Source organism: Ochotona princeps, chromosome 29 (genome assembly GCF_030435755.1).
Source record: "Ochotona princeps isolate mOchPri1 chromosome 29, mOchPri1.hap1, whole genome shotgun sequence".
Taxonomy (NCBI): domain Eukaryota; kingdom Metazoa; phylum Chordata; class Mammalia; order Lagomorpha; family Ochotonidae; genus Ochotona; species Ochotona princeps.
Genome location: NC_080860.1, coordinates 3,760,159 through 3,777,016, shown reverse-complemented (window position 1 = coordinate 3,777,016; position 16,858 = coordinate 3,760,159). Strand labels below are relative to the sequence as shown.

The 16,858-nt window shown below is 50.3% G+C and overlaps 1 protein-coding gene across 11 annotated transcripts in view; it reads right to left on the bottom strand.

Annotated features, from left to right (window-relative positions):
* Window positions 1-16,858, bottom strand: part of CLIP1 (CAP-Gly domain containing linker protein 1) — an 81,248-nt gene that overhangs the window by 28,300 nt on the left and 36,090 nt on the right. For 6 of the 11 annotated variants that reach the window (XM_058656951.1, XM_058656948.1, XM_058656950.1 and 3 more), the window contains 8 exons: window positions 14,026-14,130; window positions 8,314-9,258; window positions 6,785-6,901; window positions 4,613-4,670; window positions 3,459-3,542; window positions 2,668-2,824; window positions 1,950-2,115; window positions 1,640-1,855 (listed from right to left, as the gene is read on the bottom strand). In XM_058656951.1, the coding sequence (XP_058512934.1) occupies window positions 1,640-1,855; window positions 1,950-2,115; window positions 2,668-2,824; window positions 3,459-3,542; window positions 4,613-4,670; window positions 6,785-6,901; window positions 8,314-9,258; window positions 14,026-14,130 (1,848 nt within the window). The remainder of the gene's footprint in view (window positions 1-1,639; window positions 1,856-1,949; window positions 2,116-2,667; window positions 2,825-3,458; window positions 3,543-4,612; window positions 4,671-6,784; window positions 6,902-8,313; window positions 9,259-14,025; window positions 14,131-16,858) is intronic. The other 5 variants (XM_058656952.1, XM_058656953.1, XM_058656956.1 and 2 more) reach the window with 3 other exon arrangements.

The window sequence follows — 16,858 nt, the reverse complement described above, 5'->3', positions numbered from 1 at the left end:
AAGCAGCCCGAGGCTGCGTCAGACTCTTCAAAGAGCCAACACCACCTTAGACGGATCTGGATTGGCAGCAGGCCTGGTCTTCCGGCCACATGACCCCAGGACCACAGGTTGAATGGAGACCTTCCACCAACTCTACAATGCTACCATCTGGTCAGACTGCAACATCTTAAGGGAAATGCTATAGAACTGGTGCTTACTGGATATGGGGAAACACAGGGAGAAAAAATCAGGGAATTCTACCCAGTGCCTCACAGAGACAGGGAGCCCAGGCTGCCAGCAAGTACACATGGGAGACGTGGCCTCGTCCATGGTCCAAGGTCCATTTGGTGTTTAACAGGGTTAAAGTTCTCCGTAACATTTGTTTCCAATTACACCCATGTAGAAGCACTTCTCTCAGAAATAAAGGAAAAGCCACTTAAAAGAAAAATAAATGAATGAAACAGAAGAAAGACTGAACATGATTCAGTTACTGGAATCGCAAACTACACTGGGAAATACAACCCAGTCCATCACAGGCCAGGCTCCTTCCTGAGGCACCCGCCTCGACTATCCATCACAGGCCAGGCTCCTTCCTGAGGCACCCACCTCGACTATCCTGTGTATTTTTCTTCATTAAACTTTGCTACCTCACTTATCATTAAAAATGAACAAACCACCCACCCAACAAGCACTATGCTAAGGCACAGATATGATCCAACAGAAGTAGATGAACATCTTCTCCACTGAGTGACACACTCCCTCAGTGCCCAGCATCCAGCTGCCTTGTCCATAAGCTCACAGCACCTCTTGGGGACACTGAAAAGCCTGCTCTGGTAGCCTAGTGGCTGAAGTCCTTGTCTTGCATGCGCCAGGATTCCATATGGTCACCAGTTCATGTCCCAGCTGTTCCACTGCCCATCTAGCTCCCTGCTAGTGGCTTGGAAAAGCAGTCAAGGATGGTTCAAAGCCTTGGGATCCTGCGCCCACATGGGAGACCCAGAAGAAGCTCCTGGTTTCAGATCGGTCAGCTATGGCTGTTGTAGCCACTTGGGGAGTAAATCAACAGACGGAAGATCTTTCTCTTCCCTTCTCTCTGTATATCTGCCTTTCTAATAAACATAAATTCTATTAAAAAAGAGAGAGAGAGGGAGAAGAGAAAAAAGAGCCTGACCCATGGAGCTCTGTCTTGGTTGCCCTGAGGCTCCTGCAGCCAAGCTCTGCCCAGCCCTGGCTCCCTGGCCACAGCTGTGGCCTCTGCCTCCCACTGCTCTGCAGGCCTCTCCCCACTCCAGTTCCAGGTGGCATTAAGCTCAGCCAAGAGCAGAGCCATGTGCTTTCCCACACCAGAGCTCACCACAAGCAGGCAGAGGATGCTCAGGCCACCTGACAAGCTGTGACAGCTGTGTAGCCAACGGCATGGGGGCAAGTGGTGATGGCTACATGGGACCCCCTTCGGGAAAACACCTGTAGCTGTCACCATTCCTGAAAAGGAGTAGCAAAGGGTAGAGGATGTGGAAGTCACAGGAAATGTGGTCGCCACCGTGGCAGGAACCGTGGCGAGTCAGCGAGGCCAGAGGTCTGGGCCCCTGGAGCCCCTATGGCCCCAGCACAGGGCGTGGCGAGCTACCGAACAGCAAGCGCGCTCCCTCCCGGGACGCACTTTGGCCTTGTCAGCTTGTGTCCTCAGCGCCTCCATCTCCTGCTGCAAGTCTCTCTTCTCCTGCTGGGCGGCCTTGAGCTCCTCCTCAGCGTCCAGCAGCATCTTCTGCAGGTTCTGCAGGGCTTCCTCATGCTGGGCTTTCATCTCCGAGCTGGCTTTCTCGTACCTGGCCTTCAGGTCCTGACACTGGCTGTGGCTTGTTTCCACCTGCTTTTCCTGCAGGAACCACAAGGCAAGAGGTGAGTCACCCAGCACAGTTCAGACCACCCCCGCCTTCCACGCCAGCAGGAAGTCCCTCTTCTCCCCTTACCAGGTCCAGCACTTTCTGCTGCATTTCTCTTTTCTCTTCTTCATGCTTTCCGGCTGCTTCTCGCTGGCTCTGCTCGGCCTTGAGAGCTGCTTCTCCAATGCTTTTCTGCAGAAAACTCGCATTTTCATTGGCTTTTGTCAGTTTCAGCTGTAATTCTTCTACACATCTACAATAAGTTTTAATACAAACTGTGACTTCTCAGAAAAAATTTAGAATTCTACTGAAAACATATTATTAATAACAATTACATTAATGATGACAAAAATTCACAAATACTTAACACTACCCAAAACAGGCTAACTAAACACCGGAGGTGAGCATTTAGCCATGTACTTCAGACACTGTTACACTGCCTGCCACCCGCACAGGCGTTCACAGGGCTCAGGACCGGCTCTGGCTTCACGCAGACGGCTGAGCTGGGGCTGAGGCGAGGTGGCAGCAGGGATGGCTGCTGTCACTCCCGTGGGAGACCTGGATGGAGTTCCCACGTCCAGCCCGTGGCCCAGCCCAACCTCGGCCAGGTGCCAGGAACTCCACATGGCTGGCAGTGAGCCAAACGGCTGGGCCATCTTTCTCTGCCTGCCCCAGTGCCATTCACAGGCTGCTGGATTGGAAGCCAAGACTCGAACCAGCACTTGCCCACGGGATGCCAGCAGCTGCTGAACTCGCTGTACCACAAGGCAGGCCGCATCAGACGCCCTGACAGAGCCACACGCACCTTTCCTTCAGCCGCAGCTCGTCATTCATCCTGCTCAGCTGGGAGGAGTTGTCTCCTGACATCTTCATTATCTCGGCAATGTCATTTTCCAGTTTTTCTTTCGCCTTGACCAACTGTTCTTCTCTTTCATCTCTCTCTCTGAACTTGGCCTCCATATCTGAATGGAAATGGAAACAGAACAAGAATAAACTGAGCACAACATCCTTGCTTGAGGAACATGTGCAAAAACATCGCCTTCTAACAAAGACAACGGATGGTTAAGACAGACCGCAAAAGGGAGAGAGGTGAGGGAAAGGAGGTGGGAGGCTCCACATGGAGATGCTGACAGTTCAGAACAGACCTGAAGGACGTGCAGCAAGAGCGCCAAGGCTCTGGGACAGGAAGACACGGGGAACGCACGCCCATCAGCAAGGAGGCCCGCACAGCTCGAGAGCAACAAGTGCAGGGAAGGAACACCGAGACGAGACCCCGGAGCTAATGGGGCCTGACCACAGCAGCTCAACTGGCAGGAGGAGTGGGGCTGCTAGAGGGACACGGACAGAGAGGGGCAGGGCAAGAGCAGAAGCAGGAACCAAGGGTTGGGCTGGGACCAAGGACAGCAGTAGGAATGGCGAAGCGGGATGAATGCTCTTGACCACAGAACGAAGCTTACAGGTCTCAGACAGGTGTTGTACAACACGTGGCCACCCAGAGAGGAGGACACTGGTGTCAGCGTGATGAGCTGCGAGGATTTCAGCGCCCGAGAAATCTACCACAGAGCCAGTGCTTAGCAACCAGAGACAACACCTTACCTGCTAAGTTTACTCTCAGCTTCTCCACTTCCGAAGACAGCAGGTTAAACTCTTCTTCCTTTTGGTGTAACTTATTGATAGTTTCTATTTAGGATAAAGTTAGAGAATTTTAATATATTTCATTTGTTCCAACTAAATCATATAAGGGCTAAGAACACAGAAATACAAAGTCCCACTACCCACGACCCTAGGACCCAGCACACAGTCCTGTCCTGTCACCGCGCAGCTGGACATCGGGGCTTCTGGGCACCCCTTCGTATTCAGTTCTCCTCACTGAAGCAAGTCCAGTGAGGGTCTCAATGATGGATGTTTAAACAACCAGCACTGGGACACAGAGAATTAAGCTACTGCTTATCACACTGGCATCCTATATAGGAGGGATGTGTGAGCCCTTCTGCTTCAAGTCCAGCTCCCTGCAAATGCACCTCAGGAGGCAGCAGATGACAGCCCGTGCGCGGGGCCCTGGCGCCGACACGGCGGTGGGGACAGATGACAGCCCGTGTGCTGGGGCCCTGGCGCCTGTGGTTATTTGGGAAATGAACCAGCAGAAGGAAGCTTACTTGCTGACTCTCTTCCAGAAAAATAAGAAATTATAAACAAAATAATAATTTCCCTAAGGACACTTACATTTTTTTTAAAAGACTACTTTTTATTGGAAAATCAGATTATACAGAGAGAAGAGAAAGATCTTCCATCTGCTGGTTCACCACTCCCCAAGTGGCAGCAACTGCCAGAGCTGAGCTGATCCAAAGCCAGGAGCCAGGAGCCAGGAGCTTCTTGTGGGTCTCCCACGTGGGTGCAGGGTCCCAAGGCTTTTGGCCACCCTCTATTACATTCCCAGGCCACAAGCAGGGATCTGGATGAGAAGTGGAACAACCAGGACATGAACTGGTACCCATATAAGATCCTGGGAGTAGAAGGCAAGGGCTTTAACCACTAGGCTACCGTACTGAGCCCAGAACGCTTATGTTTTAATATAGAAGGAAGGGACAAACTGGGCTTGAGGCTTCAGGATGGCAATGCCTGTGCCCAGGAGGCACTTGCAGGGCTTTGGAATAAGACCACCGGCAGCGCCTACTCTGTGCATTGCAGGCCAACCGCAGCGAGAGCTGGATGTGCCCCGAGTGACACATCTACCCTCGAGGAAGACGCACCTTGCATTCTTCTCTGAACAGAGACCGCCTCCTCGGAAGCATCAGCAAACTTCTCTTTCTAAAGAAAAAAGATTGGTCCATCAGAATAGAAAGACTTCCAGTAATGAAAGCTTCTATCAGGCACAACTACAATCCCATTTACTTGTGCTATTAATTTCACTTCATTAAAATAACACAAACCTGAAGGCAATAATTCTTTTTCTTCTTTTTTTGGGGGGTGGGAGGAGGGATAATGATTCATTTTATTTTTATTTGAAAGGTAGAGTTCAAAGTGAGAGGAAAGACAGAGAGAGATTCATTGACTCACTCCCCAAATAGACACAATGGCTGGAGCTGAGCTAATTTGAAGCCAGGAGCTTTTTCTGGGTCTCCCACACGGGTGCAGGGTCCCAGGGTTTTGGACCAGCTTCTGCTGCTTTCCCAGGCCACAGGCAGGGAGCTGGATGGGAAGTGGGGCCGCCGGGACGTGAACCAGCAACCCATATGGAATGCTAGTGGTGCAGGCAGCAACTCTTAGATATGTGCAGTGCATGCCAGGGAAGCCGTGTGTGTGTGTGTGTGTGTGTGTGTGTGTGTGTACGCGCGTGTGCATACGCATCTGCAGCTTAACCCACTGTACTAACATACAAGAGCAGCACCTAGGAACACTCATTAAGAACCCTCTTGGCGTGGTCAGCTCTGCATTCAATTCAGGATGTGCAGAGGATTGCTCTTCCTTTAGCCTGGCCTTCTTGGGAGAGGACACTCTGAACGAAGGTGATCAGCAGACCTGCGAGTCGGCAGCTCACGTGGGCTCACACGGGCTCGCACGGGCCTAGATCCCATCCTCTCATGGTGGCACCCTGGGGCTCTGCTTACTCCTCGAGGCACCGTCCTTCCTCTCCCTCCCTCCGTGTACGTGAGAGATGACATGAACTGAAAAGCAACTTCATACAGGAAACTAAACCACAAAACGCAGCAGGAGTGTCTATACTGACAGAAGTGTTCCTAGCACACACGTCCACTGAGTATTCAAGAGAATGTCTACACTGACAGAGGTGTTCTCCACGTACACGTGTCGACTGAGTATTTAAAAAATGTATCTCCAGGGGCCAACATGGTGGAATAGTGGGTTGGGCTGCCACTTGCAATGCCAGCATCCCGTATGCACACTGGTTCGAGTCTTGGCTGCTCCACTTCCAATCCAGCTCCCTGCTAATGTCTGGAGAAAGCAGTGAGGGATGGCCCATGTGGCAGACCTGGAGGAGGCTCGCGGCTTTGGTCTGGCCCAGTTCAGTCATCCTGGCCACCTGAGGAGTGACCTGCTGAGTGAGAAGATCGACCTCTCTCCCTCACTAACAAGCAATCTTGGCTGTGTGACGAAGGAACTGAATTTCAGATTTGGCTTTAACTTGTCTTGACTTATATAACCACACGCAGAGAGCAGGTTCAAGACACCAACAAGGATAAGTTGGTTCTGCCACATTCAGACATTCATTGCCCGCAGCTGTGAGCACTCTGATGTGGTGTACAGGGACGGGGAGCACCGAGGCTTCCGGGAGGAGACCCGGCTCCTCCACCGCCCTGACGCCTGGGCGCTGCTGCTACCATTCCGCAGGACTGACCATGAGAAAGATCAGGGTTTTGGTGCATCAGGCAGAGCAGGAAAGCAGGAAGGAAGAACACTGAGGAACGATAAGGTAAAATAGGTCTAAGCTTGAAATTAAGGGCGGAAAAAAGAACATAAACAAAAGAAAAAGTAATTTCGTGGGATAGCATAAACTGAGTCATAAGAAAGAATTCGTGCAATTGTTTCAACTAGTGGGCTTGGGAGGCAGCAGCTGCCCCAGCAACAGAGGGCGCCGGTGGCCCAGGCCGCTCGCCGTCAGGGACCGGTGCAGGAAGTGCTGAGCAACTGTCGGAGCACCCAAAGCAGCAGCTGACCAAGGCAAGTGTACAGTTCACAAAAAAAGAGGGAAAAGGCAACACCTACCTTTGTGGCTAGCTTGGGTCTGCGTCAGACCCCCCACCCCAGGTCATTACTTGCCAACAGCTAACAGTCCTCGCAGACCACGGCCTCAAGGGGCACAGGAGACGGCTCAGCAGCTCTGGCTTCTTCAGTGGCAACAGCTTTGTCTCTCAAACCAAAAGCAGCACACACCTGGAGGTTCGGCTTTCCGGCAAGGTACTTACCAAGACCTGGAGTTCTGCTTCCAAGGCCTCTTTCACGTGACTGACTTCACTCAAGTTCTCCTCGAGTTTAGTAAGTTTTAACTCCTTCCCCTGGAGCTCTTTGGTAATGCTACTAGCCTAACACACAGAATCACATGGTACAGAAGCAAATGAACAGAAGAAAACAAAAAAAGGATGAGAATAAAACAAAACAAAATAAATGTATGAGAAACAAGCACATCAAAACAAAGCTGAATGGAATAAAACGTTGGGTTTTCTTAAATCCAAAGAAGCCCATGACTTATCAATCACATCCAGGCACGATGCCTAACGGCTGCTTCCGAACCACCCGACTCCTGACTCTTCTCTACGCCCGCTCTGGGAATGCCAGCATCGTGACAGCACGACTGCTCTCTAATATTTAAAATTAAATTTTAAAACCACTTCACAATAATCATTAAAAACTGGGCTGTCGGGTCCGGCATGATAGCGTAGTGGTTAAAGTCCTCGCCTTGCACACCTGGGATCAAATATGGGCGCTGGTTCTAATCCCGACAGCCCTGCTTCCCATCCAGCTCTCTGTCTATGGCCTGGGAAAGCAGTCGAGGACGGCCCAAAGGCTTGGGTCCCTGCACCCACGTGGGAGACCCAGAAGAGGTTCCAGGTTCCTGGCATCGGATTGGCGCGTACCGGCCCGTTGCAGCTCACTTGGGGAGTGAATCATCGGACGGAAGATCTTCCTCTCTGTCTCTCCTCCTCTCCATATATCCACCTTTCCAATAAAAATAAAATAAACCTTTAAAAAAAAAAAAACCTGGGCTTTCACTATTTCTCAAGGTGAGATTCCCAGCTGGAGCGAGCATCAGCCTCCTCTGCTCAGGATTCTGGAAGCACAGGAGGAGACTTGAGGAAGCTGTCATGTAGCCTGTTTGTGACCCTCCTCATTTAACCATCTCAACCCTTCCTTCTCCCGCACCTCCACAGGCAAGGGAATCCTTCGAGACGGACAACCCATCAAGACCAAGTTGACATATGACAGGGCTCTTGGTGAAGACACAGAGCTGCTGTTGCTTCCTGCGGCTCCCCAGGCTCTGGCCGAAGGCACACCTGTCTACTCTCCTGTGAGCAGGACAGGGCCAGGGCTGCGGCCACCGTGCAGCTGGGAAGCGCGGGAGCTGTCATCAGCTTCTCGCTTGTTCTTCCACTCGTTTATCTGAGCACCATCGTCTTGGGGGAACTCTGTTCTAAACAGAGGTTACAGATGAGAGCTAGGCTTCCACAGCACAGCCCAATGATAAAGTGAAGGAGTTCCTGGATAACAGGAAATTAAAACGAATCCACACATTTGGACCACAGTTTTCTCTAGTCTCCTCAGATGGACCAAGTCCCAGATTCTCAGATGTTATGCCACCCCCAACTGGGGGCATGGGGCAAGGCACCTCGTCGATCAAATCAGGGATGAAGGGATGGGCTGCCACAACTCAAAAGTAACACATGATCCAAACTCAGAATGCCCAATGATAAAAACAGGAGACGACATGGATACAAACCTTGCCGCTTTCGGCGTCCCTGTCCAACTCTAACGCTTCTACCTGCTTCCTGGCCGCCTCGAGCTGCTGCCTAAGCATCTCCACTTGCGATTTACCTTCGGAACTGGCCTTCTCAAGGGCGTCCAGATCCGAGAGCTTCTCTTTGGCGGCCGCGAGCTGTGATGTAAAATCATCAATGACCTTGGTTTGCTCAGTGCATCTGGCTTGCAGTACCTCTAGCTCCTTTACCTTGGTCTCGGCCTCCTGCAGTCTGTTTAGCGTGTCTTCCATCTCTACGAGGTGCTGGTCTTCTGCCCTGTCCAGCTTGGACTTGAGAGCTTCCAAACTGTCCTCCTTTTCCTTGACGACCTTCAGCAGCTTCGTCCTCAGGGCATCCAGCTCTTTAGCATGAGCAGACCGTTCAGAGTCTTGTCTGCTCTGCAGACTGTCTATCTCGTGCTGGTAATCCAGTCTCATTTGCTCTATCTGCGTTTTTAACTCGGCAAACTCTGCCGTCTCCGTCCCGACGCCCTTGCTGAAGGACACCTGGAGCTCCTGCATGGCCTGCTGGTGGGACGCGATGGCCGTCTCGAGCTTCGACTTCCACAGCACGATCACGTCCGAGTTCTCTTTGTTGGCGTGATCAAGCTTGCTTCTCAAGGACTCGTTCTCCTTGCAGAGCTTCTCGGTGGTGGCCTGAAGACTCCTCATCTCCTTCTGAAAGGTTTCTTCCTGGGTTCCCAAATGCTCCTTCAGAGAAGCCACTTCTTTCTGGTGGTCGGCCTGGGTGACTTCCAACTTCTCTTGCAAAGAACTTATCTCTTGCAAAAGGGAGAGCGACATGTCCACATCCCCGGCAGGTTTGCTGGACTCCAGGCGTCTTCGGAGCTCTGCTACTTCCTGTACCCTTAATGCTAGGTCTTTCTCCAGTTCCATTATACGTGACTTTTCCGACACCGTGGCCACCTAGTAACAGCAGTCCAAAGAAGAAGGGATCATTAAAATAGCAAATCATGGATGATTTTACTTTCTTAAACACCCCGGCCCCCGGATTTTAAATCATTCCCCCATCTCCCACAGCAGTCAAGCTCTTACCAGTGTTTACAGCCAGTAAGTTCTCTGACCCTGACAGTGACGTAAGCCTGATCCCGGTAGCTCCGATTCAAGACTATGAATCTTGGGTACATTTCCATACGTTTGAGATGCTTCAGAAACGTAAAACTGATGTTGACTTTAACTCTAAGGTATACTTTTCTCTCTAAAGAAGCGAAGACCAAGGAAGCACCCACCAACCAATCGTTGGATAAAGGATAAAGGACGCTCCTTGTCCTACCAGTCCCTTCCACCCCACCTCACCCTTGCTGCACAGAAGCTGAGCTTCTCTTGGTGGGGAGGGGATCTCACAGAACTGTGTGTCCCGGACAGCAGCTGTCAGCCACACGTGGCTTCCGAGCATTGAAAAGGGGCTCAGCTGAAGGGAGATGTGCTGGAAGCATACAACACACATCACAGTTTGAAAACATGGAAGAGAAAGGAACATAAAGTATCTTGCTAATACTTTGTATTGAAGACACGGTAAAATGGTGATATTGTGTGAATTGGCTTAACTACATTAAACTTAATTTCAGCTGTAACTTACTAAAAAGTGAAGTGTAGGAACCAAAAAATCATGAACTGCGCTTCTGTATAAAAGGTCTAAAATCACCCGTTGAATGTTTCAATGAATAACACGTCACCTGTAGAATAAAAACTTCAACTGGACAATGTAGGGTTAATCTACTAACCTGTTCTCTTAAAGACAAAGAAGGATAAGTACTTACCTGCAATTATAGGTAAGAATCAGACCCCGAGGCCCTTTCGGATTTTAATTCTACAATTGTATCACATTGCGATGTCCAAATCTTGTTTCCCTAACCCAGTGGTTCACAGGTGTTACTGTACACACATGAACTACCTGGAATATGAATCTGAAATGCAACTTCCCAGCTGCCCCACATACTTTGATTCCATCCGAGCCCTGGAGTTAAAAAAAAATAAACACCCCAGGGCTACGAAAAACACTAACTCTTATCTTTAAGTCTTTGAAAATCATTTCCAACTATCACCTGTTAAAATAATTTACCCCACTGGATTCATGGAAAATAGTATCTTCAGGTATAAAAATTTGACTAATCTGGGAAATAGAAGGAAACATAAATACTTTAAAAACATCAGTGAGTCCTGTATTTCTAAAATCCCAAACTTAAGACCCATCTCCCACTTGGCCTTTACTGGGACAGAAACCAACCAGCCTGCTTCTTTGCTTGCTTCTTCTTGCCTTCAAGGTGTGATATCAGTAAAACAGCAACAAGGGAAAAGAAACCAAAGGCCCTGGCACGATGGCTCAGTGCCTAAATCCTCGCCTTGCACACACCAGGATCCCTTGTGGATATGGTTTTGTATTCCAGCTGCTCCAATTCCCATCCAGCTCCCTGCTTGTGTCCTGGGAAAGTAGTAGAGCATGGCCCAAAGCCTTGGGACCCTGCACTCACATGGCAGACCCAGAGGAAGCTCCTGGCTCCTGGCTTTAGGTTGGCTCAGCTCTGACCACTGCGGCCACTTGGGGAGTAAACTAGTGGGTGGAGGATCTTCCTGTCTTTCTCTCCTCTTCTCTTTAACTCTGCTTTTCCAATAAAAACAAGCAAATCTTTAAAAAGAAAAAGAGGAAAAGAAAACAGTTAGGCCTCTAAAACTGCATACTCAAGTCCTAGAACAGTGTAAGAGCTAACCAGAACTGCTGTGCTTCGTGGTTATGCAAAGATATTCCAAGTCTGCAGGAGACGGATTGAAGCAAGAGGTGGAGGGCTGGGGCAGGTGTGCAGAGCAGCTATGAAGATGGTGCTGGAGACACCGGCATCGCATACCACAGTGCCTGGGCGTCCTTCCTGAGTCCAGCTTCCTGCTGATGCACGGCCTGGGAACAGCAGAGGATAACCCGAGGCCCACCTCAGAAACCAGGACTAAGTCCCAGGCTCTTGGCTTTTCTGCCTGACTCAACTTTGGCTGTTCCAAAACTTACTTGGAAAGCAGAAACAAACAGAAAAAAACCTTGCATCTGCTGGCTCACTCCCTCAGACGCCTGCCACAGTCAAGGTTGAGTCAGCCAAAGTCAGGAATTGCACCCTGGTCTCCCACATGGACAGTAAGGGTCCCGGGACTCGTGCTTCCTCTGCTGCCTCCCAAAATGCCCATGAAGAAGCTAAGCAGCCCAGCCATGGCTTAATTCACTGTGAAACACACCACTCCCACTTAACTGGCTTATTTCAGAAGCAGGGTAACAAAGGGGGCAAGTGAGAGAAGGAAGGTTGGGAAGGGGGGGTGGGAGACAGATCGTCCAGCCACTGTTTCACTCCTCAAATGGCTGTGACAGCTGGGGCTGAGCCAGGCACTAACAAAGAGCAGAGAATATTACCTTTGTCTCCCATGTGGGTGGCAAGGGCCCAAGAACTAGGGTGACTCTCCACTGCCTTCCCAGGAGCACGATCAGGTGGAGCAGCTGAGACTCAAACAAACCCTCCTAAGGCGTGCTAGGGTTGCAGGTGGCCTCTCAACCTACTGTACCACCATGTCCACTTCCAGTTTTATCATAATCTGCATTTTCCATGAATTTTTTTTTTGAGGCCAGAGTCATCAGCATGAATTATGGAAAGTTTGCATCAACTTTTAATTTTACTGTCCAAAAACTTCCTGAAGTATCCTTGTCATTCTTATCCAAGAATAGAGACTAAGAAAATATCATGGAAAAAGCTGAAAAAAGAAAAAAAAAGTGTGATTTTTCTTTCTGTGGCACTTTCATAAAACCTATAGCATTTCTACCTGTTATTTTACTTCCCAGCACGTAAACCACCTGTGGATCTGCCTCTCCCACCTGCTGGAGGCCATGCAACGTGGGAGTCACTCCTTATTCCCAACTAGCATCACCACAGCACTGGGCACGCCTGCTGACATCCCATGGTTAGCTGACTTAGCAGCTGACGGGAGCCGTAAAGGGCTTGCTCAGACGGATGTGGTGGCTGTTCCCATGCTTGACAACACAAGTGTGAAGGGCCAGCAGCTACACCTGTCATGAGCAGAGACAGGCTCTCCTCGGTGGGTTCAGAACCCTGTGCTGTGAATGCAAAAAACAAGCGTGAGAGCGCTTGCCAACAAAACTAAGACGCAGATGAGGTCAGAGTTTAAAGAAACACACATCCTTACATTGCCAGCAGGCCACACCAAGAGCTGGGCCCACTTGCCCCTTCTATTTCCCACATTGAGTCTTTGCCTCTCGGGTAACAGACAGCAGAGCTGTCATTCACCACCCCTTCGCCCCTATTTTTTCTTAAATACCTAGGAGAAATGTTTAGTTTTAAGGCAAATGAGACAAAAACACAATGTAGGAAAGAAAAATGAACTCACTGTCTAGATTATTAGATAAGTCAGTGGTTTCTCGTTAAGAGAAATTGCTACAAATACTTATAATTCAAAAGAACAATCAGGACCTCAAATTTGTTCAGACACAGGGTGATTTTTCGAAGTTTAAAGTTTAGATCTAGGCAGTTTAGGAAATCAGTTAAATTCATGATTTAAAAGTATGTGTGGACACTTATTTTATATGTATATGAGTGCTACATAACTCTTCAAGGACAAAAAACACTTCTGTGACATGGTCACCATCTCATAGTGATGGGCGCACAAAGCCAGGTGCAAATCAAGCTCCCCATTCCCCGGAGCCGTGTGCTGTCACCTCGGACACACTGCTTCACCTCAGCAACTCGGTGTTCTCATGGGAAGTAGGAACAATACCTCCTGCTTCCCAGGGTGATGGTGAGACCGAGTAATTCTTTTCTTATAATTAGTATAGAGTTGATGCTGTGGTGCAGCGGGCCGAGTGCGGCCTGGCTGTTCCTCTTCTAATCTAGCTGCTGGAAAACACAGAAGATGGTCCAAGTGTTTGGGTTCCTGCGCCCATATGGAGCCCAGACGATGCCTCAGGCTCCTGGCTTCAGCCTGGCCCAGTACAGGCCTTCACAGCCACGTGGCAGAACAACTTTGCCTTTCAAATAAACAAATCTTAAAAAAAAAAAAAAAGGCAGCAGCACTTAGGATAGTGCAGTAAACACTTCAGACATGTTTTAATAATCAATGTGCTGAAACATGACTGTCTTTCTGGCTCTGAAAACCAAGCACATGTCCCTCCTGACCACTGAGATGTCCATCTTCTCAATGTCAGAAAGGAGAGAGATGCAGAGAGATCCGCTAGTCAGGAAAAAATAAAGAAAGAAAAAATAGAAAGAGCTGAGGTCACCATGTCCTTCTCCTTGAAGTTCAGAGAAAGGCAGGAAAAGGGGTCTAAAGTAACAAAAATTATTAAGAAAATCCAGCAGCCAGGTGTAAGAGAACAAGAGGACAACTGACTGCTTGTAGCAACTGGAGGAATGCATTTTGAGGTTCTAACATGAAGAATCTCAAATTACTTAGCTGTGACGTTTCTGATTCTGAATAGAAGGAATCAGTCTTTAGTTTGACAAGAGGTCTGACAGAACACACCTGGGCATCCCTCTAAGTCTAGGCTCAGGAACGCCTGCCTGGATGGTCCCAAGACTGAAGGTTGAACCACTGGGTCAAGGCTCAGGCAGACTGCAGGGCCAGCCTCCCGAGGCGTCCGCCACTCACACACATGGGACTGCTTCGGTAAATAGCGAAAACCATTACCCTAGTGTCTTCTAACTCCCTCTGGAGTTTGTCAGCTTTGGTCTTTTCAAAGAGCAGGCTCTGTTCAAGCTCCTTAATGCGGGCATGCTCCAGTTTGGTCTGCGTCTGTTAGTGGAGAGGAAGAGGAAGAGAACACCACAGTGCTGCCGTGACGTGCCAGCACCAGAGAGGACAGCGCGGCATGCAGGGCTGAGCCACCGGCACCTTCCGCCAGAGGTCGCAGAGGGGTGGGTGTAGGAAGACGATGGCGCTGCGATGAGGGGCTGGGGAGAGGACGCACACTATGGACAGGGAAGGCGGTGGGCGGGGCACATGAGCTAGGCTATCAGGAAAGGAAAAACAGAGAACACACAAGGCGAGATGAGGTGTCAGATGCATGCAGCCAAATATCAGTTGTATTGATAAGTGAAGTTTATCAGCACCAATTAGCACAGTTAATACCCCTCTGAACTATCACTTGCCCTCCTGCCCAGTGGTCAGTGGCTACATGTCCCTCTCGTGTGTCTGACTAAGTGGCCAGCCCATGGGACGATCTGTACTGTCACCTAACCATGAGGATGGTAACATCCTAGACCTTCAAGTGTCCTCGGTGCCCAGAGAGTGAATTTCTCGCTCTGACCCACCACCTGACACCAACAGGGTCAAGTACCAACTCTTAGGCCAGGACTCCAGGGAGCAGAACGCAGGACAGCCCAGCTCGCCCTTGGCCTTTGCGCCCATTCTTAGCAGCATCTTCCCTGCATCAGGGCAAGGGCCAGGAGAGCTCTCATTTCCTCCCAAGGCTGACTGACTGCAAGGGGTGACAAAATGCACTCAGAATGATGAAGACAAGACGCAGAGCAGGAGAAGGGCTTCATGCAGACTGTCCGGGACTTGACATTTTCATCCTGAGGTGCCGTAACTTCCATCAGCTCAGAGGTTAGAAAGGCAAGCAATGGTCACGCAACACAAAAACGTGAGGCTTGTTGGTTGGCACCAAAAGAGCCGGTCAGACCCTAGTGTGACCTCCCAGGTACCTCGTACTCCCTATCAATGTGTCTTAATCTGATGGAGCACAGAGGGGTAATTTCTGGGAGGACCAAGTGCAGCGGAACTGCAACTGACCAAAAGGATCTGCGCCTCGGCCCGCCCTTCCTCTGCCCCCGGACAGGTGAACCCAGGAGCCAGCAGGGAGAAGGTGGCGCTGCTCTCAGCAGCTCATGGCCCCGTACCAGCCTGAGCACCTGGTTGTGCTCACTGGTCTCATCTATGCGGCTGCACCATGATGGATGATGGGAAAATGGCAACAGATTCCAAATTGGCCCAGAGGAGTGCAGAGCGTGAGCCCAGAGTGGACAGGTGACAACCACTGTCACGCCCTCTCGGCGTCTCCTGGGGCCCTCAGTGCATTCGAGAGGTCAGTGTGCTTGGGAAACATAAAAACCATCATGGAATGCTTAAAAATAACCAACAGAAAAAAACTTAAAATACTTTTCTTCAGCTCTTTAAACCTCAAGAAAATAATGAAATAAAATTCAGAGCTAATTGTCTGGATAGTTCCCTGGCTCCTCAGGCGCCGCAGGCAGAAGCACTTCAACGTGCCTGCTTTTGGCAGATGCCAGGTCACAGCCTTTGGAAGTGAAGCGCAAAAACAAGAGGAAAAGACCAAAGGCTCCCAGGGCTCTGGCGCCCTTATTCCAATGTTCCCTGGGTCATGAGTCCGGCCCCCATGCTTCCCGCCACCTTGTCCCCAGCGGCACAGCCAAGCTCCTGACTGCCGTGCACATGCGCGCCGTGGGCTCCATGGCGGCCACAGCACCCCCGATCCACAGGCTGGAACGCGGTGCACAACAGGACAGCCCTCTTCTGGACCTCACTTCTTACTCAAAATACAACACAGAGTCTCAAGAGGCAAGGCCTGACACAGGGGGCTGAGAAGAAAAGCGCAGGCTTTGCGAGAAGCGCACGGGCAGGCGGGAGGGAGGTCCCATGCAGACTGACAGCAGGTGCAGCGGAGCCTGGCGGGGGCGAGAGACCCAGATCACGGAAGGAGCTGCGGAGAAAGGAGCCCTCCGGACAAAGGCCTCTTGAAAAGTCCAGTCTTGAGCTGTCTAGGTCGGCGGCCAGGAGGAGGGAGTGGGGTGGGGGGAGAAGGTCGTTCCTCCACCTAACTGCGTCTCCTGGTGTCTTCGGGGCTTTCTGGTCAGCAGGGGAACTGGCCAGGTGCGCCAAGAGCCCCACTCTGGCTGGTGAGCTTTCTGTCAGGCTCTGCTCCTCAGCAGAAGGAAGAAGTCAAGAATACGACACTCCGGTTAGGGGAGTCTCTCCTCAGTAACAACACATTCACCACACAGCGTCTTCACACGTCTGCCACTGGTCATGCTAACCGGGGGGAGCCCTGGAGCAACCACCACCAGTGGGCCTGTGCTCCCGACCTGGTACACTGGCGGAGACTGGCCAGCAGGGCAGCGCACAACGGCCCTGGCTCTCAAGCGACATCAACTGGGCAGGGTGAGAGACTGCCCTGGGGAATAGTCACAATTTCTTCATTTCCAGTGTTTTATGCTTTAGTCAGCTGCCGTCTCTTTCAGAATACTTATATCAAACTTAGAAGATGCTACAAATTGGGGGACGGGAGTCAGCCAGGTCCCCAAAAAATGTAAAGCTTTTTTTTGCAAAATTTTTTATAAAGCAAAAATTTGCCTATTTATTCTTTAAACAACTGTATTTATGAAGTCTAGCCATTACATACGATTTCTTCAGGACACTAATGGAGTTGCTTTGAAAGCCACATGCACAAAAGTATTAAAGTCAATGTCCCACAGTCAGATAACGCAGTTAGTGTTTGAGTGTA